This window comes from Ranitomeya imitator, chromosome 9 (genome assembly GCF_032444005.1).
Source record: "Ranitomeya imitator isolate aRanImi1 chromosome 9, aRanImi1.pri, whole genome shotgun sequence".
Lineage (NCBI taxonomy): Eukaryota > Metazoa > Chordata > Amphibia > Anura > Dendrobatidae > Ranitomeya > Ranitomeya imitator.
The window spans coordinates 6,169,776-6,193,600 of NC_091290.1; the positions used below are offsets into that span (position 1 = coordinate 6,169,776).

The 23,825-nt window shown below is 63.9% G+C and overlaps 1 protein-coding gene across 1 annotated transcript; it reads left to right on the forward strand.

The window, feature by feature from the left end:
• Positions 1 to 5,934: 5,934 nt before the first annotated feature.
• Positions 5,935 to 22,890, forward strand: WEE1 (WEE1 G2 checkpoint kinase). The gene is made up of 11 exons (XM_069739963.1): positions 5,935 to 6,417; positions 16,753 to 16,958; positions 17,316 to 17,382; positions 17,472 to 17,644; positions 18,889 to 19,010; positions 19,263 to 19,409; positions 19,484 to 19,579; positions 19,657 to 19,742; positions 19,832 to 20,002; positions 20,183 to 20,328; positions 20,441 to 22,890. The coding sequence occupies exons 1-11, from the start codon at positions 6,076 to 6,078 to the stop codon at positions 20,589 to 20,591; spliced, it is 1,707 nt and encodes a 568-aa protein (XP_069596064.1). The 5' UTR covers positions 5,935 to 6,075; the 3' UTR covers positions 20,592 to 22,890.
• The last annotated feature ends 935 nt before the right edge of the window (positions 22,891 to 23,825 follow it).

Here is a 23,825-nt window from a genome sequence, read left to right on the forward strand (position 1 = left end):
GGACCCCCCAGCCCCGAGCAGAGGACGGACCCCCCAGCCCCGAGCAGAGGATGGACCCCCCCCCCAGCCCCGAGCAGAGGACGGACCCCCCAGCCCCGAGCAGAGGACGGACCCCCCAGCCCCGAGCAGAGGACGGACCCCCCAGCCCCGAGCAGAGGACGGACCCCCCCAGCCCCGAGCAGAGGACGCACCCCCCCCAGCCCCGAGCAGAGGACGCACCCCCCCCAGCCCCGAGCAGAGGACGGACCCCCCCCAGCCCCGAGCAGAGGACGCACCCCCCCCAGCCCCGAGCAGAGGACGGACCCCCCCCAGCCCCGAGCAGAGGACGGACCCCCCAGCCCCGAGCAGAGGACGCACCCCCCAGCCCCGAGACAGAGGACGGACCCCCCAGCCCCGAGCAGAGGACGGACCCCCCCGAGCAGAGGACGGACCCCCCCAGCCCCGAGCAGAGGACGGACCCCCCCAGCCCCGAGCAGAGGACGGACCCCCCCAGCCCCGAGCAGAGGACGCACCCCCCCCAGCCCCGAGCAGAGGACGCACCCCCCCAGCCCCGAGCAGAGGACGGACCCCCCCAGCCCCGAGCAGAGGACGCACCCCCCCCAGCCCCGAGCAGAGGACGCACCCCCCCCAGCCCCGAGCAGAGGACGGACCCCCCCCAGCCCCGAGCAGAGGACGGACCCCCCAGCCCCGAGCAGAGGACGGACCCCCCCGAGCAGAGGACGGACCCCCCCAGCCCCGAGCAGAGGACGGACCCCCCCAGCCCCGAGCAGAGGACGGACCCCCCCAGCCCCGAGCAGAGGACGCACCCCCCCCAGCCCCGAGCAGAGGACGCACCCCCCCAGCCCCGAGCAGAGGACGGACCCCCCCAGCCCCGAGCAGAGGACGCACCCCCCCCAGCCCCGAGCAGAGGACGGACCCCCCCAGCCCCGAGCAGAGGACGCACCCCCCCAGCCGAGGACGGACCCCCCCAGCCCCGAGCAGAGGACGCACCCCCCCCAGCCCCGAGCAGAGGACGGACCCCCCCAGCCCCGAGCAGAGGACGGACCCCCCCAGCCCCGAGCAGAGGACGGACCCCCCCAGCCCCGAGCAGAGGACGCACCCCCCCAGCCCCGAGCAGAAGACGCACCCCCCCAGCCCCGAGCAGAGGACGCACCCCCCCCAGCCCCGAGCAGAGGACGGACCCCCCCAGCCCCGAGCAGAGGACGGACCCCCCCAGCCCCGAGCAGAGGACGGACCCCCCCAGCCCCGAGCAGAGGACGGACCCCCCCAGTCTCGAGCAGAGGACGCACCCCCCCAGCCCCGAGCAGAGGACGGACCCCCCAGCCCCGAGCAGAGGACGGACCCCCCCCCCAGCCCCGAGCAGAGGACGGACCCCCCAGCCCCGAGCAGAGGACGGACCCCCCCAGCAGAGGACGCACCCCCCCAGCCCCAAGCAGAGGACGGACCCCCCCAGCCCCGAGCAGAGGACGGACCCCCCAGCCCCGAGCAGAGGACGCACCCCCCAGCCCCGAGCAGAGGACGGACCCCCCCCAGCCCCGAGCAGAGGACGCACCCCCCCCAGCCCCGAGCAGAGGACGCACCCCCCCAGCCCCGAGCAGAGGACGGACCCCCCAGCCCCGAGCAGAAGACGCACCCCCCCAGCCCCGAGCAGAGGACGGACCCCCCCAGCCCCGAGCAGAGGACGGACCCCTCCCAGCCCCGAGCAGAGGACGGACCCCCCAGCCCCGAGCAGAGGACGCACCCCCCCCAGCCCCGAGCAGAGGACGGACCCCCCCAGCCCCGAGCAGAGGGTGGACCCCCCAGCCCCGAGCAGAGGACGGACCCCCCCCAGCCCCGAGCAGAGGATGGACCCCCCAGCCCCGAGCAGCGGACGGACCCCCCCAGCCCCGAGCAGAGGACGCACCCCCCCAGCCCCGAGCAGAGGACGCACCCCCCCAGCCCCGAGCAGAGGACGGACCCCCCAGCCCCGAGCAGAGGACGCACCCCCCCCAGCCCCGAGCAGAGGACGGACCCCCCCCCAGCCCCGAGCAGAGGACGGACCCCCCAGCCCCGAGCAGAGGACGCACCCCCCCCAGCCCCGAGCAGAGGACGGACCCCCCCCAGCCCCGAGCAGAGGATGGACCCCCCAGCCCCGAGCAGAGGATGGACCCCCCAGCCCCGAGCAGAGGACGGACCCCCCCCAGCCCCGAGCAGAGGACGCACCCCCCCCAGCCCCGAGCAGAGGATGGACCCCCCCAGCCCCGAGCAGAGGACGGACCCCCCAGCCCCGAGCAGAGGACGGACCCCCCAGCCCCGAGCAGAGGACGGACCTCCCCCAGCCCCGAGCAGAGGACGGACCCCCCCCAGCCCCGAGCAGAGGACGGACCCCCCCCAGCCCCGAGCAGAGGATGGACCCCCCCCCCAGCCCCGAGCAGAGGACGGACCCCCCCCAGCCCCGAGCAGAGGACGCACCCCCCCAGCCCCCTGCAGAGGACGCACCCCCCCCCCCAGCCCCGAGCAGAGGACGGACCCCCCAGCCCCGGGCAGAGGACGCACCCCCCCAGCCCCGAGCAGAGGACGCACCCCCCCCAGCCCCGAGCAGAGGACGCACCCCCCCAGCCCCGAGCAGAGGACGCACCCCCCCCAGCCCCGAGCAGAGGACGGACCCCCCCCCAGCCCCGAGCAGAGGACGGACCCCCCAGCCCCGAGCAGAGGACGGACCCCCCCCAGCCCCGAGCAGAGGATGGACCCCACCAGCCCCGAGCAGAGGACGGACCCCCCCCCAGCCCCGAGCAGAGGACGGACCCCCCCCCAGCCCCGAGCAGAGGACGGACCCCCCAGCCCCGAGCAGAGGACGGACCCCCCCCCAGCAGAGGATGGACCCCCCAGCCCCGAGCAGAGGACGGACCCCCCAGCCCCGAGCAGAGGACGGACCCCCCCAGCCCCGAGCAGAGGACGGACCCCCCAGCCCCGAGCAGAGGACGGATCCCCCCAGCCCCGAGCAGAGGACGGACCCCCCCGAGCAGAGGACGGACCCCCCAGCCCCGAGCAGAGGATGGACCCCCCCCCCCAGCCCCGAGCAGAGGACGGACCCCCCAGCCCCGAGCAGAGGACGGACCCCCCAGCCCCGAGCAGAGGACGGACCCCCCAGCCCCGAGCAGAGGACGGACCCCCCAGCCCCGAGCAGCGGACGGACCCCCCAGCCCCGAGCAGAGGACGGACCCCCCAGCCCCGAGCAGAGGACGGACCCCCCAGCCCCGAGCAGAGGACGGACCCCCCAGCCCCGAGCAGAGGACGGACCCCCCAGCCCCGAGCAGAGGACGGACCCCCCCCCAGCCCCGAGCAGAGGACGGACCCCCCAGCCCCGAGCAGAGGACGGACCCCCCAGCCCCGAGCAGAGGACGGACCCCCCCAGCCCCGAGCAGAGGACGGACCCCCCCAGCCCCGAGCAGAGGACGGATCCCCCCAGCCCCGAGCAGAGGACGGACCCCCCCGAGCAGAGGACGGACCCCCCAGCCCCGAGCAGAGGACGGACCCCCCCCCAGCCCCGAGCAGAGGACGGACCCCCCAGCCCCGAGCAGCGGACGGACCCCCCAGCCCCGAGCAGAGGACGGACCCCCCCGAGCAGAGGACGGACCCCCCAGCCCCGAGCAGAGGACGGACCCCCCCGAGCAGAGGACGGACCCCCCAGCCCCGAGCAGAGGATGGACCCCCCAGCCCCGAGCAGAGGACGGACCCCCCCCAGCCCCGAGCAGAGGACGCACCCCCCCCAGCCCCGAGCAGAGGATGGACCCCCCCAGCCCCGAGCAGAGGACGGACCCCCCAGCCCCGAGCAGAGGACGGACCCCCCAGCCCCGAGCAAAGGACGGACCTCCCCCAGCCCCGAGCAGAGGACGGACCCCCCCCAGCCCCGAGCAGAGGACGCACCCCCCCAGCCCCCTGCAGAGGACGCACCCCCCCCCCCCCAGCCCCGAGCAGAGGACGGACCCCCCAGCCCCGGGCAGAGGACGCACCCCCCCAGCCCCGAGCAGAGGACGCACCCCCCCAGCCCCGAGCAGAGGACGGACCCCCCCCCAGCCCCGAGCAGAGGACGGACCCCCCCAGCCCCGAGCAGAGGACGGACCCCCCCCAGCCCCGAGCAGAGGATGGACCCCACCAGCCCCGAGCAGAGGACGGACCCCCCCCCAGCCCCGAGCAGAGGACGGACCCCCCCCCAGCCCCGAGCAGAGGACGGACCCCCCAGCCCCGAGCAGAGGACGGACCCCCCCCCCCAGCAGAGGATGGACCCCCCAGCCCCGAGCAGAGGACGGACCCCCCCCAGCCCCGAGCAGAGGACGGAAACCCCAGCCCCGAGCAGAGGACGGATCCCCCCAGCCCCGAGCAGAGGACGGACCCCCCCGAGCAGAGGACGGACCCCCCAGCCCCGAGCAGAGGACGGACCCCCCAGCCCCGAGCAGAGGATGGACCCCCCCCCCAGCCCCGAGCAGAGGACGGACCCCCCAGCCCGGAGCAGAGGACGGACCCCCCAGCCCCGAGCAGAGGACGGACCCCCCAGCCCCGAGCAGCGGACGGACCCCCCAGCCCCGAGCAGAGGACGGACCCCCCAGCCCCGAGCAGAGGACGGACCCCCCAGCCCCGAGCAGAGGACGGACCCCCCAGCCCCGAGCAGAGGACGGACCCCCCAGCCGAGGACGGACCCCCCCCCAGCCCCGAGCAGAGGACGGACCCCCCAGCCCCGAGCAGAGGACGGACCCCCCCAGCCCCGAGCAGAGGACGGATCCCCCCAGCCCCGAGCAGAGGACGGACCCCCCCGAGCAGACGACGGACCCCCCAGCCCCGAGCAGAGGACGGACCCCCCAGCCCCGAGCAGAGGACGGACCCCCCCCAGCCCCGAGCAGAGGACGGACCCCCCCAGCCCCGAGCAGAGGACGGATTCCCCCAGCCCCGAGCAGAGGACGGACCCCCCCGAGCAGACGACGGACCCCCCAGCCCCGAGCAGAGGACGGACCCCCCCCAGCCCCGAGCAGAGGACGGACCCCCCAGCCCCGAGCAGCGGACGGACCCCCCAGCCCCGAGCAGAGGACGGACCCCCCCAGCCCCGAGCAGAGGACGGACCCCCCCGAGCAGAGGACGGACCCCCCCCCAGCCCCGAGCAGAGGACGGACCCCCCAGCCCCGAGCAGAGGACGGACCCCCCGAGCAGAGGACGGACCCCCCAGCCCCGAGCAGCGGACGGACCCCCCCAGCCCCGAGCAGCGGACGGACCCCCCCGAGCAGAGGACGGACCCCCCAGCCCCGAGCAGAGGACGGACCCCCCCGAGCAGAGGACGGACCCCCCCAGCAGAGGACGGACGCACAGCACACTGGCTCTCGGTCACACCCTGTGGCCCCCGCAGTTTCTGTCCCTCACACTGAGGAGACAACCACCCCCATCATCTGCAGCCGGAGTCCAGGGCTATTTCACATGATGACTGCGGCTTCTGCAGCCTCGTGCACACGCTGCGTCTTATCCCCTCGCGTTTTCTGACGCGATTCCATGCGAAATGACGTCGTCAAAACCACGTGGTCACGAGAGGGAGGCGCCGCTCACCGGGATGTGGGCACACACGTGATGAGCCGCCCCTCCCCGCACACACCGTCAGCAGCGGACGTCACACCCTCGGGTCACACTGCGGACACGGCGCTGGGGGAGGGGCGGAGAATGTTTATCATCAATGTCACGTGACTCTCGCCCCGCCCCTCACACTGACTTGGCGCCAAATCTCGCCGTCCGCGCACGAGGGTCTGGCGGCCGCTGCAGGAGACATTTTGAAAGCGGTTGTAGGCAGCGATTGGTCAGCCGGGGCTCCGCCCTCTGTCGTCAGAGCTGCACGCTCCCGCATTGGGCGTTCCTGGCCACGCCTCTAACGTTAGACTCCTGCGCGATCTGATTGGTCTGCCCCGTCCTCCACCCCCTGTGACTAACGGTCGCGCCAGGCTGACTGGCCGGAGAGTCGGATCCGCGGATTAGTGGCCGGTGCCTCAGCCCCGCGCCCCGGACCATGGTGAGCGGCCCCGGGCGGCAGCCTGCTGGTGACCCGCTCCGCCGACCGCGACCATGAGCTTCCCGGACATCCGACAGAAGCTGCTGTTCAACGCCAGCGACTGCGAGGAGGAGGACGGCAACAGCACGGGCGAGGACTCGGCCTTCCAGGAGTCGGACTCCCCCAGCGGGCAGCCGCAGCACGAGAGCCCGGGGACGCGGCCCTGGGAGGAGGAGGAAGAGGAAGGCCTGGGATCGTCCCCGCTCAAGTCCCCCGGAGATGAACTGATGAGCGGCTCCCCGCACCGGACACTGCGGCGGGAGGGCTCCAGCTCCCCGGTCCCGGACTGTCCCGGCACCCCGCCCCACAAGACCTTCCGCAAGCTGCGGCTGTTCGACACCCCGCACACCCCGAAGGTGAGAGCCCGACACCCGAGGGTGAGAGCCCGACACCCCGCACACCCGAGCCCCGACACCCCGCACACCCGAGGGTGAGAGCCCGACACCCCGCACACCCCGAGGGTGAGAGCCCCGACACCCCGCACACCCGAGGGTGAGAGCCCCGACACCCCGCACACCCCGAAGGTGAGAGCCCGACACCCGAGCCCCGACACCCCGCACACCCGAGGGTGAGAGCCCCGACACCCCGCACACCCGAGGGTGAGAGCCCGACACCCGAGGGTGAGAGCCCGAGCCCCGACACCCCGCACTCCCGAGGGTGAGAGCCCCGACACCCCGCACACCCCGAAGGTGAGAGCCCGACACCCGAGGGTGAGAGCCCGACACCCCGCACACCCGAGCCCCGACACCCCGCACACCCGAGGGTGAGAGCCCGACACCCGAGGGTGAGAGCCCGAGCCCCGACACCCCGCACTCCCGAGGGTGAGAGCCCCGACACCCCGCACACCCCGAAGGTGAGAGCCCGACACCCGAGGGTGAGAGCCCGACACCCCGCACACCCGAGGGTGAGAGCCCGACACCCCGCACACCCGAGGGTGAGAGCCCGAGCCCCGACACCCCGCACACCCCGAAGGTGAGAGCCCGACACCCGAGGGTGAGAGCCCCGACACCCCGCACACCCGAGCCCCGACACCCGAGCCCCGACACCCCGCACACCCGAGGGTGAGAGCCCCGACACCCCGCACACCCCGAAGGTGAGAGCCCGACACCCGAGGGTGAGAGCCCGAGCCCCGACACCCCGCACACCCGAGGGTGAGAGCCCGACACCCCGCACACCCCGAAGGTGAGAGCCCCGCACACCCGAGCCCCGACACCCCGCACACCCGAGGGTGAGAGCCCGAGCCCCGACACCCCGCACACCCCGAAGGTGAGAGCCCGACACCCGAGCCCCGACACCTCGCTCACCCGAGGGTGAGAGCCCGACACCCCGCACACCCCGAAGGTGAGAGCCCGACACCCGAGGGTGAGAGCCCGAGCCCCGACACCCTGCACACCCCGAAGGTGAGAGCCCCGACACCCCGCACACCCGAGGGTGAGAGCCCCGACACCCCGCACACCCGAGGGTGAGAGCCCCGACACCCCGCACACCCCGAAGGTGAGAGCCCGACACCCCGCACACCCGAGGGTGAGAGCCCGAGCCCCGACACCCTGCACACCCCGAAGGTGAGAGCCCCGACACCTCGCTCACCCGAGGGTGAGAGCCCGACACCCGAGCCCCGACACCCCGCACACACCGAAGGTGAGAGCCCGACACCCGAGGGTGAGAGCCCGAGCCCCGACACCCTGCACACCCCGAAGGTGAGAGCCCGACACCCGAGGGTGAGAGCCCCGACACCCCGCACACCCGAGGGTGAGAGCCCCGACACCCCGCACACCCCGAAGGTGAGAGCCCGACACCCCGCACACCCGAGGGTGAGAGCCCGACACCCGAGCCCCGACACCCCGCACACCCGAGGGTGAGAGCCCCGACACCCGAGGGTGAGAGCCCGAGCCCCGACACCCGAGGGTGAGAGCCCCGACACCCCGCACACCCGAGCCCCGACACCCGAGGGTGAGAGCCCCGACACCCCGCACACCCGAGCCCCGGCACCCGAGGGTGAGAGCCCCGACACCCCGCACACCCGAGCCCCGACACCCGAGGGTGAGAGCCCCGACACCCCGCACACCCGAGCCCCGACACCCGAGGGTGAGAGCCCCGACACCCGAGGGTGAGAGTCCCGACACCCCGCACACCCGAGGGTGAGAGCCCGACACCCGAGGGTGAGAGCCCGAGCCCCGACACCCCGCACACCCGAGGGTGAGAGCCCGACACCCGAGGGTGAGAGCCCGACACCCGAGCCCCGACACCCCGCACACCCGAGGGTGAGAGCCCGACACCCGAGGGTGAGAGCCCGACACCCGAGGGTGAGAGCCCGACACCCGAGGGTGAGAGCCCGACACCCGAGGGTGAGAGCCCGACACCCGAGGGTGAGAGCCCGACACCCGAGGGTGAGAGCCCGACACCCGAGGGTGAGAGCCCGACACCCGAGGGTGAGAGCCCGACACCCTGCACACCCCGAGGGTGAGAGCCCGACACCCTGCACACCCCGAAGGTGAGAGCCCGACACCCTGCACACCCCGAAGGTGAGAGCCCGACACCCTGCACACCCCGAAGGTGAGAGCCCGACACCCTGCACACCCCGAAGGTGAGAGCCCGACACCCTGCACACCCCGAAGGTGAGAGCCCGACACCCCGCACACCCGAGGGTGAGAGCCCGACACCCGAGCCCCGACACCCCGCACACCCGAGGGTGAGAGCCCCGACACCCCGCACACCCGACACCCGAGGGTGAGAGCCCCGACACCCCGCACACCCGAGCCCCGACACCCGAGGGTGAGAGCCCCGCACACCCGAGCCCCGACACCCGAGGGTGAGAGCCCCGACACCCCGCACACCCTAGCCCCGACACCCGAGGGTGAGAGCCCCGACACCCCGCACACCCGAGCCCCGACACCCGAGGGTGAGAGCCCCGACACCCCGCACACCCGAGGGTGAGAGCCCGACACCCGAGGGTGAGAGCCCGAGCCCCGACACCCCGCACACCCGAGGGTGAGAGCCCGACACCCGAGGGTGAGAGCCCGACACCCGAGGGTGAGAGCCCGACACCCTGCACACCCCGAAGGTGAGAGCCCGACACCCGAGGGTGAGAGCCCGACACCCCGCACACCCGAGGGTGAGAGCCCCGACACCCGAGCCCCACACACCCGAGGGTGAGAGCCCGACACCCGAGGGTGAGAGCCCGAGCCCCGACACCCCGCACACCCGAGGGTGAGAGCCCGACACCCCGCACACCCGAGGGTGAGAGCCCGACACCCCGCACACCCGAGGGTGAGAGCCCCGACACCCCGCACACCCGAGGGTGAGAGCCCGAGCCCCGACACCCTGCACACCCCGAAGGTGAGAGCCCGACACCCGAGGGTGAGAGCCCGACACCCGAGCCCCGACACCCTGCACACCCCGAAGGTGAGAGCCCGACACCCGAGGGTGAGAGCCCCGACACCCCGCACACCCGAGGGTGAGAGCCCGACACCCGAGGGTGAGAGCCCCGACACCCCGCACACCCGAGGGTGAGAGCCCCGACACCCCGCACACCCCGAAGGTGAGAGCCCGACACCCCGCACACCCGAGGGTGAGAGCCCGAGCCCCGACACCCCGCACACCCGAGGGTGAGAGCCCGACACCCGAGCCCCGACACCCCGCACACCCGAGGGTGAGAGCCCCGACACCCGAGGGTGAGAGCCCGACACCCCGCACACCCGAGCCCCGACACCCGAGGGTGAGAGCCCCGACACCCCGCACACCCGAGCCCCGACACCCGAGGGTGAGAGCCCCGACACCCCGCACACCCGAGCCCCGACACCCGAGGGTGAGAGCCCCGACACCCGAGGGTGAGAGCCTTGACACCCCGCACACCCGAGCCCCGACACCCGAGGGTGAGAGCCCCGACACCCGAGGGTGAGAGCCCCGACACCCGAGGGTGAGAGCCCCGACACCCGAGGGTGAGAGCCCCGACACCCCGCACACCCGAGGGTGAGAGCCCGACACCCGAGGGTGAGAGCCCGAGCCCCGACACCCCGCACACCCGAGGGTGAGAGCCCGACACCCGAGCCCCGACACCCCGCACACCCGAGGGTGAGAGCCCGACACCCGAGGGTGAGAGCCCGACACCCGAGCCCCGACACCCTGCACACCCCGAAGGTGAGAGCCCGACACCCCGCACACCCGAGGGTGAGAGCCCGACACCCGAGCCCCGACACCCCGCACACCCGAGGGTGAGAGCCCCGCACACCCGAGGGTGAGAGCCCCGACACCCGAGGGTGAGAGCCCCGACACCCGAGGGTGAGAGCCCCGACACCCGAGGGTGAGAGCCCCGACACCCGAGGGTGAGAGCCCCGACACCCCGCACACCCGAGCCCCGACACCCGAGGGTGAGAGCCCCGACACCCCGCACACCCGAGCCCCGACACCCGAGGGTGAGAGCCCCGCACACCCGAGCCCCGACACCCGAGGGTGAGAGCCCCGACACCCCGCACACCCGAGCCCCGACACCCGAGGGTGAGAGCCCCGACACCCCGCACACCCGAGCCCCGACACCCGAGGGTGAGAGCCCCGACACCCGAGGGTGAGAGCCCCGACACCCCGCACACCCGAGGGTGAGAGCCCGACACCCGAGGGTGAGAGCCCGACACCCCGCACACCCGAGGGTGAGAGCCCGACACCCGAGGGTGAGAGCCCGACACCCGAGCCCCGACACCCTGCACACCCCGAAGGTGAGAGCCCGACACCCGAGGGTGAGAGCCCCGACACCCCGCACACCCGAGGGTGAGAGCCCGACACCCGAGGGTGAGAGCCCGAGCCCCGACACCCCGCACACCCGAGGGTGAGAGCCCGACACCCGAGGGTGAGAGCCCGACACCCGAGCCCCGACACCCTGCACACCCCGAAGGTGAGAGCCCGACACCCGAGGGTGAGAGCCCGAGCCCCGACACCCCGCACACCCGAGGGTGAGAGCCCGAGCCCCGACACCCCGCACACCCGAAGGTGAGAGCCCGACACCCGAGCCCCGACACCCCGCACACCCGAGGGTGAGAGCCCGAGCCCCGACACCCGAGCCCCGACACCCCGCACACCCGAGGGTGAGAGCCCGACACCCGAGCCCCGACACCCCGCACACCCCGAAGGTGAGAGCCCGACACCCGAGGGTGAGAGCCCGACACCCGAGCCCCGACACCTCGCACACCCGAGGGTGAGAGCCCCGCACACCCGAGGGTGAGAGCCCCGCACACCCCGAAGGTGACACCCCGAAGGTGAGAGCCCGACACCCGAGGGTGACACCCCGCACACCCGAGGGTGACACCCCGACACCCGAGGGTGAGAGCCCCGCACACCCGAAGGTGAGAGCCCGACACCCGCACACCCGAGGGTGAGAGCCCGACACCCGAGCCTGACACCCCGAGGGTGAGAGCCCCGCACACCCCCCCCCCCCTGCTGCGCCTCCTTCTGCAGGGAGGGGGGTTACAGATGACGGCTGCTCTTTGACTCGTGCATGTAAAGTTTAGGCTTTTTCTGTTGGTGCCTATGACAGTTCTTCTTGTCAGTCCCCCGGGGGTGCTGATTGGCTGTGTGGGGACTGTATGTAAATAGCAGTTTCCAGCCTGTGGGCGGCCACGTGACGGCGCGTGGTACAGTACATGCCTGAGACATGTGTCCTATAACGTGACCACCACGTATCACCCCGGGGCGCCCATAACACGTAGCCAGCCGTCGCGGGGCGAGTGGTGGTTGTCGGTGGCACCGCTGATCTCCGGTCCGGAATGCTGTAATGATTGGGGCTTGTTTGCTGAGGTCAGGACCGTACACACAGCTGGCGGGGTGGGGGGCACGGGATGTGTCTCCGGATCTGGGGTCCCTATAGCCCCTGACCCCACTGGGGGCCGTATTCATCTGCTGGGTCTATGGCTGCTCCAACTACATTACATGTCCTGTCTGGTGGCTCCCCCCCCCCGTATATAGCTGTATACTGCCCCCCTGTGTGTGTATATATAGTTGTATACTGCCCCCCTGTGTGTATATATAGCTGTATACTCCCCCCCCCCCCCCCCCTGTGTGTGTATATAGCTGTATACTGCCCCCCTGTGTGTATATATATAGTTGTATACTGCCCCCCTGTGTGTATATATAGCTGTATACTGCCCCCCCCCTGTGTGTATATATAGCTGTATACTGCCCCCCTGTGTGTGTATATAGCTGTATACTGCCCCCCTGTGTGTGTATATAGCTGTATACTGGGCCCCCTGTGTGTATATATAGCTGTATACTGCCCCCCTGTGTATGTATAGCTGTATACTGGACCCCCTGTGTGTGTGTATATATAGCTGTATACTGGGCCCCCTGTGTGTGTATATAGCTGTATACTGGGCCCCCTGTGTGTGTATATATAGCTGTATACTGGGCCCCCTGTGTGTGTATATAGCTGTATACTGGGCCCCCTGTGTGTGTATATAGCTGTATACTGGGCCCCCTGTGTGTGTATATAGCTGTATACTGCCCCCCCGTGTGTGTGTATAGCTGTATACTGGGCCCCCTGTGTGTGTATAAGCTGTATACTGGGCCCCCTGTGTGTGTATAGCTGTATACTGGGCCCCCTGTGTGTGTGTGTATATAGCTGTATACTGGGCCCCCTGTGTGTGTATATAGCTGTATACTGGACCCCCTGTGTGTGTGTATATAGCTGTATACTGGGCCCCCTGTGTGTGTGTGTATATAGCTGTATACTGGGCCCCCTGTGTGTGTATATAGCTGTATACTGGACCCCCTGTGTGTGTGTGTGTGTATATAGCTGTATACTGGACCCCCTGTGTGTGTGTATATATAGCTTTATACTGGGCCCCCTGTGTGTATATAGCTGTATACTGGGCCCCCTGTGTGTGTGTGTATAGCTGTATACTGGACCCCCTGTGTGTGTGTGTGTGTATAGCTGTATACTGGGCCCCCTGTGTGTGTGTGTGTATATAGCTGTATACTGGACCCCCTGTGTGTGTGTGTATAGCTGTATACTGGGCCCCCTGTGTGTGTATATAGCTGTATACTGGACCCCCTGTGTGTGTGTGTGTGTGTATATAGCTGTATACTGGACCCCCTGTGTGTGTGTGTATATAGCTGTATACTGGGCCCCCTGTGTGTGTGTATATAGCTGTATACTGGGCCCCCTGTGTGTGTGTATATAGCTGTATACTGGGCCCCCTGTGTGTGTGTATATAGCTGTATACTGGGCCCCCTGTGTGTGTGTATATAGCTGTATACTGGGCCCCCTGTGTGTGTGTATATAGCTGTATACTGGGCCCCCTGTGTGTGTGTATATAGCTGTATACTGGGCCCCCTGTGTGTGTGTATATAGCTGTATACTGGGCCCCCTGTGTGTGTGTATATAGCTGTATACTGGGCCCCCTGTGTGTGTATATAGCTGTATACTGGACCCCCTGTGTGTGTGTGTGTGTGTGTGTGTGTGTGTATACTGGACCCCCTGTGTGTGTATATAGCTGTATACTGGGCCCCCTGTGTGTGTGTGTGTGTATATATAGCTGTATACTGGGCCCCCTGTGTGTGTGTATATAGCTGTATACTGGACCCCCTGTGTGTGTGTGTGTATATATAGCTGTATACTGGGCCCCCTGTGTGTGTGTATATATAGCTGTATACTGGGCCCCCTGTGTGTGTATATAGCTGTATACTGGGCCCCCTGTGTGTGTATATAGCTGTATACTGGGCCCCCTGTGTGTGTATATAGCTGTATACTGGGCCCCCTGTGTGTATATATAGCTGTATACTGGGCCCCCTGTGTGTGTATATAGCTGTATACTGGGCCCCCTGTGTGTATATATAGCTGTATACTGGGCCCCCTGTGTGTTTATATAGCTGTATACTGGGCCCCCTGTGTATATATAGCTGTATACTGGGCCCCCTGTGTGTGTATAGCTGTATACTGGACCCCCTGTGTGTGTGTATATATATAGCTGTATACTGGACCCCCTGTGTGTGTGTATATATATAGCTGTATACTGGACCCCCTGTGTGTGTGTATATATAGCTGTATACTGGGCCCCCTGTGTGTGTGTATATATAGCTGTATACTGGGCCCCCTGTGTGTGTGTGTATATATAGCTGTATACTGGGCCCCCTGTGTGTGTATATAGCTGTATACTGGGCCCCCTGTGTGTGTATATAGCTGTATACTGGGCCCCCTGTGTGTGTATATAGCTGTATACTGGGCCCCCTGTGTGTATATATAGCTGTATACTGGGCCCTCTGTGTGTGTGCATATAGCTGTATACTGGGCCCCCTGTGTGTATATATAGCTGTATACTGGGCCCCCTGTGTGTGTATATATAGCTGTATACTGGGCCCCCTGTGTGTGTGTATATATATAGCTGTATACTGGACCCCCTGTGTGTGTGTATATATAGCTGTATACTGGGCCCCCTGTGTGTGTATATATAGCTGTATACTGGACCCCCTGTGTGTGTGTATATATATAGCTGTATACTGGACCCCCTGTGTGTGTGTATATATAGCTGTATACTGGGCCCCCTGTGTGTGTGTATATATAGCTGTATACTGGGCCCCCTGTGTGTGTGTATATATAGCTGTATACTGGGCCCCCTGTGTGTGTATATAGCTGTATACTGGGCCCCCTGTGTGTGTATATAGCTGTATACTGGGCCCCCTGTGTGTGTATATAGCTGTATACTGGGCCCCCCTGTGTGTGTATATAGCTGTATACTGGGCCCCCTGTGTGTGTATATAGCTGTATACTGGGCCCCCTGTGTGTGTATATAGCTGTATACTGGGCCCCCTGTGTGTGTATATAGCTGTATACTGGGCCCCCCTGTGTGTGTATATAGCTGTATACTGGGCCCCCTGTGTGTGTATATAGCTGTATACTGGGCCCCCCTGTGTGTGTATATAGCTGTATACTGGGCCCCCTGTGTGTGTATATAGCTGTATACTGGGCCCCCCTGTGTGTGTATATAGCTGTATACTGGGCCCCCTGTGTGTGTATATAGCTGTATACTGGGCCCCCCTGTGTGTGTATATAGCTGTATACTGGGCCCCCTGTGTGTATATATAGCTGTATACTGGGCCCTCTGTGTGTGTGCATATAGCTGTATACTGGGCCCCCTGTGTGTATATATAGCTGTATACTGGGCCCCCTGTGTGTGTATATATAGCTGTATACTGGGCCCCCTGTGTGTGTGTATATATATAGCTGTATACTGGACCCCCTGTGTGTGTGTATATATAGCTGTATACTGGGCCCCCTGTGTGTGTGTATATATAGCTGTATACTGGGCCCCCTGTGTGTGTGTATATATAGCTGTATACTGGGCCCCCTGTGTGTGTATATAGCTGTATACTGGGCCCCCTGTGTGTGTATATAGCTGTATACTGGGCCCCCTGTGTGTGTATATAGCTGTATACTGGGCCCCCCTGTGTGTGTATATAGCTGTATACTGGGCCCCCTGTGTGTGTATATAGCTGTATACTGGGCCCCCTGTGTGTGTATATAGCTGTATACTGGGCCCCCTGTGTGTATATAGCTGTATACTGGGCCCCCTGTGTGTGTATGTAGCTGTATACTGGGCCCCCTGTGTGTGTATGTAGCTGTATACTGGGCCCCCTGTGTGTGTATATAGCTGTATACTGGGCCCCCTGTGTGTGTATATAGCTGTATACTGGGCCCCCTGTGTGTGTATATAGCTGTATACTGGGCCCCCTGTGTGTGTATATAGCTGTATACTGGGCCCCCTGTGTGTGTGTATATATAGCTGTATACTGGGCCCCCTGTGTGTGTATATAGCTGTATACTGGTCCCCCTGTGTGTATATAGCTGTATACTGGGCCCCCTGTGTGTGTATATAGCTGTATACTGGGCCCCCTGTGTGTGTATGTAGCTGTATACTGGGCCCCCCTGTGTGTGTATATAGCTGTATACTGGGCCCCCTGTGTGTGTATATAGCTGTATACTGGGCCCCCTGTGTGTGTATATAGCTGTATACTGGGCCCCCTGTGTGTGTATATAGCTGTATACTGGGCCCCCTGTGTGTGTATATAGCTGTATACTGGGCCCCCTGTGTGTGTATATAGCTGTATACTGGGCCCCCTGTGTGTGTATATAGCTGTATACTGGGCCCCCTGTGTGTGTATATAGCTGTATACTGGGCCCCCTGTGTGTGTATATAGCTGTATACTGGGCCCCCTGTGTGTGTATATAGCTGTATACTGGGCCCCCTGTGTGTGTATATAGCTGTATACTGGGCCCCCTGTGTGTGTATATAGCTGTATACTGGGCCCCCTGTGTGTGTATATAGCTGTATACTGGGCCCCCGGTGTGTGTATATAGCTGTATACTGGGCCCCCTGTGTGTGTATATAGCTGTATACTTCTGTCTGCTCGGGGTGTTGGTTGCTGGACTCTGACTCCTCTGGTGTTTTGGCTCTTGCCCTTCCCCCACTCCCCTGTGTTGGAATGTGATGTGATGGGGGAGGGGTGCACGGCCCTCAGTATACAGCCTGTGCTGGGCTCTGCCTTCTACCTCTATGTACCTGTGCACATTCCCCAGTGGGGGTCCGGTGGCCCCTGGTGTGCTGGCCGCTGTGCCTTAGTGCTATCACACAGGTGATCTCTGGCCGCCATGTTCTCCGCTCACCAGTCAGTTGCTGGACCCATCAATGTGCTGCCTCCTTTCTCCGCAGAGTTTACTGTCCAGAGCTCGTGGCATTGGCTCCAGCGGATTGCGGAACAGAGGAGTCTCGCTTTTCCGAGATGTGGAGAAGTCCGAAAGACAAGACTTGGTGTACAGAGCCCCCCAAGTGAACATCAACCCCTTCACCCCAGTATCCTTGGACCTGCAGAGCTCCAGCGAAGGCTGCCGGAGGAGGAAGAGGGCGCACTGGAACGAGTGAGGCTTTCCCCTTTATGTTGTGTTTCGGGGCCCTGGTCCGCAGAGTTGCCCCCCTGCCGTTGCATCCCTCCCTTCCGTTGACCCCCCCCCCCCCCCCCCCTGCCGTTGCATCCCTCCCTTCCGTTGCCCCCCCCCCCCCCCTGCCGTTGCATCCCTCCCTTCCGTTGACCCCCCCTGCCGTTGCATCCCTCCCTTCCGTTGCCCCCCCCCCCCCCCCCATGCCGTTGCATCCCTCCCTTCCGTTGCCCGCCCCCCCCTTCCGTTGCCCCCCCCCCCTTGCCCAGTCTTCCCCGTAGTTTGCGGCATCTGTAGTGTTTGTGTTGCTTCTTATGTAACGCTGGTTTTACTGCTCAGCTCCTGCGGTGAAGACATGGAGGGCAGCGACTGTGAGCTGCTGGAGGAAAGCGTCCGACCGGCTAAGGTAACGCTCAGTCTGATCGTGGCCATTCAGTAGATTGCGCATTACGTGAAACGCCCTGAGGGTTTACCGTCGTCTCCTTCCATCCACAGAGGATCACAATCACAGAAAGTAACATGAAGTCCCGGTACGCCATCGAGTTCCACGAGCTGGAGAAGATCGGCTCCGGAGAGTTTGGGGCGGTGTACAAATGTGTGAAGAGGCTGGACGGCTGTGTCTACGCCATCAAGCGCTCCAAGAAGCCCCTGGCCGGCTCTGTGGACGAGTAAGTGCTGTGGGGGGCTGTGACCGGCGTCTGCTGCTCTGGTGAATGCTGCGAGTATGAAGAGTGAGGCCGGGAAGCGTGAGCCATCACCGGGCTGGTGCTCCGGGAAGCGTGAGCCATCATCGGGCTGGTGCTCCGGGAAGCGTGAGCCATCATCGGGCTGGTGCCGCGTGCTCCGGGAAGCGTGAGCCATCACCGGGCTGGTGCTGCGTGCTCCGGGAAGCGTGAGCCATCATCGGGCTGGTGCTGCGTGCTCCGGGAAGCGTGAGCCATCACCGGGCTGGTGCCGCGTGCTCCGGGAAGCGTGAGCCATCACCGGGCTGGTGCCGCGTGCTCCGGGAAGCGTGAGCCATCACCGGGCTGGTGCCGCGTGCTCCGGGAAGCGTGAGCCATCACCGGGCTGGTGCCGCGTGCTCCGGGAAGCGTGAGCCATCACCGGGCTGGTGCCGCGTGCTCCGGGAAGCGTGAGCCATCACCGGGCTGGTGCCGCGTGCTCCGGGAAGCGTGAGCCATCACCGGGCTGGTGCCGCGTGCTCCGGGAAGCGTGAGCCATCACCGGGCTGGTGCCGCGTGCTCCGGGAAGCGTGAGCCATCACCGGGCTGGTGCCGCGTGCTCCGGGAAGCGTGAGCCATCACCGGGCTGGTGCCGCGTGCTCCGGGAAGCGTGAGCCATCACCGGGCTGGTGCCGCGTGCTCCGGGAAGCGTGAGCCATCACCGGGCTGGTGCCGCGTGCTCCGGGAAGCGTGAGCCATCACCGGGCTGGTGCCGCGTGAGCCATCACCGGGCTGGTGCCGCGTGAGCCATCACCGGGCTGGTGCCGCGTGCTCCGGGTAGCGTGAGCCATCACCGGGCTGGTGCCGCGTGCTCCGGGAAGCGTGAGCCATCACCTGGCTGGTGCCGCGTGCTCCGGGAAGCGTGAGCCATCACCGGGCTGGTGCTGTGTGCTCCGGGAAGCGTGAGCCATCACCTGGCTGGTGCCGCGTGCTCCGGGAAGCGTGAGCCATCACCGGGCTGGTGCCGTGTGCTCCGGGAAGCGTGAGCCATCACCGGGCTGGTGCTGTGTGCTCCGGGAAGCGTGAGCCATCACCGGGCTGGTGCCGCGTGCTCCGGGAAGCGTGAGCCATCACCGGGCTGGTGCTGCATGCTCCGGGAAGCGTGAGCCATCACCGGGCTGGTGCCGCGTGCTCCGGCCACACTGAGCCCCCATTGCCGGCATCCCTGTAACCTGCCTTCTCTTTCACAGGCAGAATGCACTGCGGGAAGTGTATGCACACGCCGTCCTGGGGCAGCACCCGCACGTGGTGCGCTATTACTCGGCATGGGCAGAGGACGACCACATGCTTATACAGAACGAGTATTGTAATGGTGAGTGGTTGCTGGAATTATGGGGGGGGCTCTGTGTTCATAGTCGCTGTATCTGCGCCAGGTCTGACCACAGTGACACTGAGACCCCTTATATCCCTACGACTGTGTCAGAGGTAACAATGCGATCATCTGAGGGGGCTTCTGCCGGCTGCTTGTGTGCACAGAGCCTTTGTCACATTATCTGCCGCCTGTTAGTGTCGTGAAAACCCCCAGAACCTCTTGCATCCTGAGCGTCCTGTTCTCGCTCCCCAGGTGGCAGCTTAGCAGACGCCATTAGTGAGGACTACCGCACCATGCACTACTTCACCGAGCCGGAGCTGAAGGACCTGCTGCTGCAGGTGGCCCGCGGGCTGAAGTACATCCACTCCATGTCTCTGGTGCACATGGACATAAAGCCAAGTAAGTCTCCGTCTCCCTGTGTGCGTCCTGGCCGCTCTGCGCTCCTCCCTGACACCGCCTCTTTCCTCCCACAGGTAACATATTCATATCCAGGACCGAGCTTCCCAGCATGACAGTGGATGAAGCGGACGACGAGGAAGGCAGCCCCCGAAAAGTGACCTATAAAATAGGTAATGTCCTCCTAGATCTGGGGCTGGTGCATGGCGAGGGCTGGTGCGTGGGTAACCCATTGTTGTCTCCTACACAGGTGACCTCGGTCATGTGACCCGGGTGTCCAGCCCGCAGGTAGAAGAAGGTGACAGTCGGTTTCTGGCCAACGAAGTGTTACAGGAGGTGAGTGCCCCTGCTCCTCATGGGGTGGAGACCCTGTAGGTTTTGAGCCACGCTGATCACGGAGGTGACGTCTCATTTGTTCCAACTAGGATTATTCTCAATTACCGAAAGCCGACATTTTTGCCCTTGCTCTGACGGTCTGGAGCGCTGCAGGGGCAGAACCGCTCCCAACTAACGGGGACCAGTGGCACGAAATCAGGCAGGGCAGGCTGCCCACCGTGCCGCAGGTGCTGTCCCAGGAGTTCCTGGACCTCATAAAGGTGAGTGTGTGACCGGGCACGTGATGATTGTAGGGAATTCCTCACTGTTCTCCAGCCGCTGGTAATCCGGGTGTATACGGTGTCCTGGCACGGCCGGTTTACCTGCTGTGGCTACTGCTGGCCGCATGGTGACTACCTGGATGTTGTGCTTCTATCTGAGCGCTTCTCGTCTTCTTCTAGCTTATGATTACTCCAGATCCAGAGAAAAGGCCGTCGGCCGTGGCCCTTGTGCGACACTCGGTGCTCCTGTCTGCGTCCCGGAAAAGTGCCGAGCAGCTGAGGATCGAGCTGAATGCGGAGAAGTTCAAGAACGCCCTGCTGCAGAAGTATGGCCGCTCCCTGTCTGTAGCCCCGAGCTCCCGTTATCGGGGCCCCATCCGCAGACTCTGCACTCATCATGTCTGCCTTACTCACAATCTACGGTACTTCTTTCTCTAGGGAACTGAAGAAGGCGCAGATGGCGAAGGCCGTAGCCGAGGAGCGAGCGCTGTTTCCTGACAGGATGACCACGCGCTCCACATCGCAGAACAGAACTTCGCGCCTCATCGGGAAGAAGATGAACCGCTCTGTCAGCCTCACTATATATTGACGTGTATATAGACTCATGCCTGCAGCTTTCAATGGCGGCTGCCGCCGATCCTGAGCGTTCATGCTGCGCTGGATATGACGGGTCAGACCCTGCCCCCGCGGAGGATGCGTGGCACACCAGCCCGAGCTTGCGGTGCCTCGTGTGGCATTCTGGGCATGACGCTGTTAAAGTAGCTTTTATCGGAAGTCAATTTGGGGTCCACACTTTGCCCACCCCTAGTGGGGTACATCCTGTTGGGAATGAATTGGAGCTGACGGCTGAACAGCTGCGTGCGCGGCTCACGGCGGCGGTGGCTTCTGACCGCTCTTTAATGTGACATTACTGTAGTTATGGTTCCTTTTAGTTGATATTCATCAGATTGTTGGAATCCGATGTTCTCTTGTACACTTGTATTATACATTTTTTGCTTCTTGTAATTTTTTTTTTTCTGTATAGAGACTGTAGGACCCTCCACGTTGGTCTCTGTACATTTTTATCTTGTGGTTTTTGTATATTTGACTTTGAGCACTTTCTCTGCACCGGGTGAATCCTCAGCGATCGCCTTGTGCCATTTGCTGCTATGTATTTTTTTTTTTTTTTTACATTTTCTGTACAAATTGTAGCATTAAACAATCATTGTTGGTGACCCCCCAAGATGGCAACACACGGCCGCCCTGCACCCCACTGCGGAGGCGAAAAGATCGATCCTCCTGGATTTCTCATGCACCTTTTTTGTACTATATATTTTTTTTTTTTTTTGTCTTTGGGGTTTTGTTCATACTGGAAATGTCGGTTGTGTGGTAAAGAAATGTCTGTGCCCAAAACTAAAGGATCCAAGTATTGTCGGCCCGGGCAGAGTTCTGGTTCTGCACATCAGCCGCTGCTCGGCAGTGATTGTCTGCAGCCATATAGGAGGGGCGCTCAGCGGTCAGTATTGGGGGTGGTTGTCACAATGGGAACAGCGCCTCAGTAATTGGACAGAACGGCGCCTCCTGGGCTGTGGCCGGTTCTCTAGAGATTTACATGGTCGTTGGTTGTCTGTGTGTTATACAATAGGAAGAGGCCATTCCAGAGTGACTAAAGGGAACTGGACGGGAGCTGGGGAGCCGAGGCGGTCTGCAGGGACGAGGCGAGCTGCAGCGACATACTGTTTAAAGTCGTGCGTGGATGCTGCGGCCCAGTGACGACTACGATACGGTTCCTTGGGGCTCCTCATGACTTGATGGCTCACATAATAAGAGGCCTGTCTGTTTAGTGGAGCAGGGTGAGGAGAAGCCACAGGGACCTCTCCGGGCAGCAGCATCATCATCTTCCCGGCTGACAAATGAGACACGGAGTATAATGATTTCCTGAAGTGTAACATTGTGGCTGTGACTCATTCGTTAAAGTGGTATTCCCATCTCCGAGATCCAATCCCAATATCTAGTAAGTGTAGTAATATTGACAAATACCTCCAGTTAGAAATGTAATATAGTGCTGATTTATGTCACTTACCCCATGTCCAGGGCATTGCAAGAGCCTAGGTGTCCATGGTGACGACCACTTACTGTCCCTAATGTGAGTGGTCGTAACTATGGATACCTAAGCTCTCCTGCACCTGGGGTAAGTGACATGGCAAGTCAGAACGACACTTGTAATTGGAGGCATTTGCTAATATTATTACACTTCCTACATACTGCGGTAGGGTCCTGAAGATGTGAACTCCCCCCTAATGTGTCCACCATTGGTTTCTGTTGCAGATCGCCTGCGCCTCGCTTGCCATGGCCTTCAATGTAATTCACATATGGCCGCCACTTGTATGTGATTTGGCTTTTTTTTTTTTTTTTGTCTCTTTGCAAAATTGTAGCTCTGAGGCTTTGTCCCCACGCTCCAGAAGTAGCCGCACTTTGGATGCAGCTTATTGTTGCTGCCCTCTATTCAATGCAGGTAAATCCGCGCGTGCTCACAGAGCCGTGTGGATTTACCGCCTCCAGTACATTTCAGTTTTTGTGGAGACTCGCGTGTCGCTAGATAAATAGACATGCTGCCGTCCTGAGACGCTCCGCATGTCCGTCTCTGCAGGCGTCTAGAAATCCCACTACGTTGCGGTCACAGCCGCTGGTTCACGGTCCCGGGGTTTGGGCGGCGTGAATCTCCGGTCAGGTTATAAGCTGGTGAGAAGATGCCACCTTCACGCCGTCGGCGCAGCCTCACTGGTTCTCGCTCTTACTAACTGCAGGTCCGGTGTGGACTTCCCATTTTATAGACGATCATGTGAGCTAGAATCCTGTAACTCGAGATGATTCTCTGTAAATAAAGTTCTCGTGCCTTCCTCCTCCTCGCTCTGATTGTTCATGGTGTTTTGTAACACTGCGTTCGCTCACGGGTTTCTGTTCAGGTGGCGGTTGTTACATAGGAAAATGTCAGATCCTGTGGACAAAACAGGATCAAATGAGGTTTGTCATCTACCAAACCTGGGAAGGAATCTTGCGTTTCTCCAGCTGTGGTCCCTGTGCACTGTCCTCCTCCGCCTCGGTCCTGTGTGCGGCTGCAGCAGGAGCCTCCCCCCACCGTACAGAGCCGCCACGGCCCCTTGTCTGGACTCCTGCAAAGAAATACAACAGATCAGCAGCAAATTCCCTCAGGGTTTTTTCTTAATCAGTTTTTTTTTTTTTTTTTAAACATTTTTCAAATAAATTCAGTCATGGGGAACATCGCTGAATAAATCGCATATAAAAACCAGGAAAGCCGATGTCTCCTCCCTGCGGACTCCCAAGTCCTGGAGCTGTTTCTACAGGAGGATTCGGTTATCTTCTGTGTGTGGCGCTCAGGGGTCGGGCCACGTTGTAGTGCGCAGGGATGTGGCCTCGGCTGCAGATTAGGGGGCTGCGCGGTCTCCGCCGGCCTCACTCCCCTCCTTGAATCTTAAGGGACTTTAGTTAATCTTGAGATCAGAAATTAGTGGAGCGAGAAATGAGCAGAGGGCGAGTTACCCCAGTACTGCATGGAGCAGAGGGCGAGTTACCCCAGTACTGCATGGAGCAGAGGGCGAGTTACCCCAGTACTGCATGGAGCAGAGGGCGAGTCTACCCCAGTACTGCATGGAGCAGAGGGCGAGTTACCCCAGTACTGCATGGAGCAGAGGGCGAGTTACCCCAGTACTGCATGGAGCAGAGGGCGAGTTACCCCAGTACTGCATGGAGCAGAGGGCGAGTTACCCCAGTACTGCATGGAGCAGAGGGCGAGTTACCCCAGTACTGCATGGAGCAGAGGGCG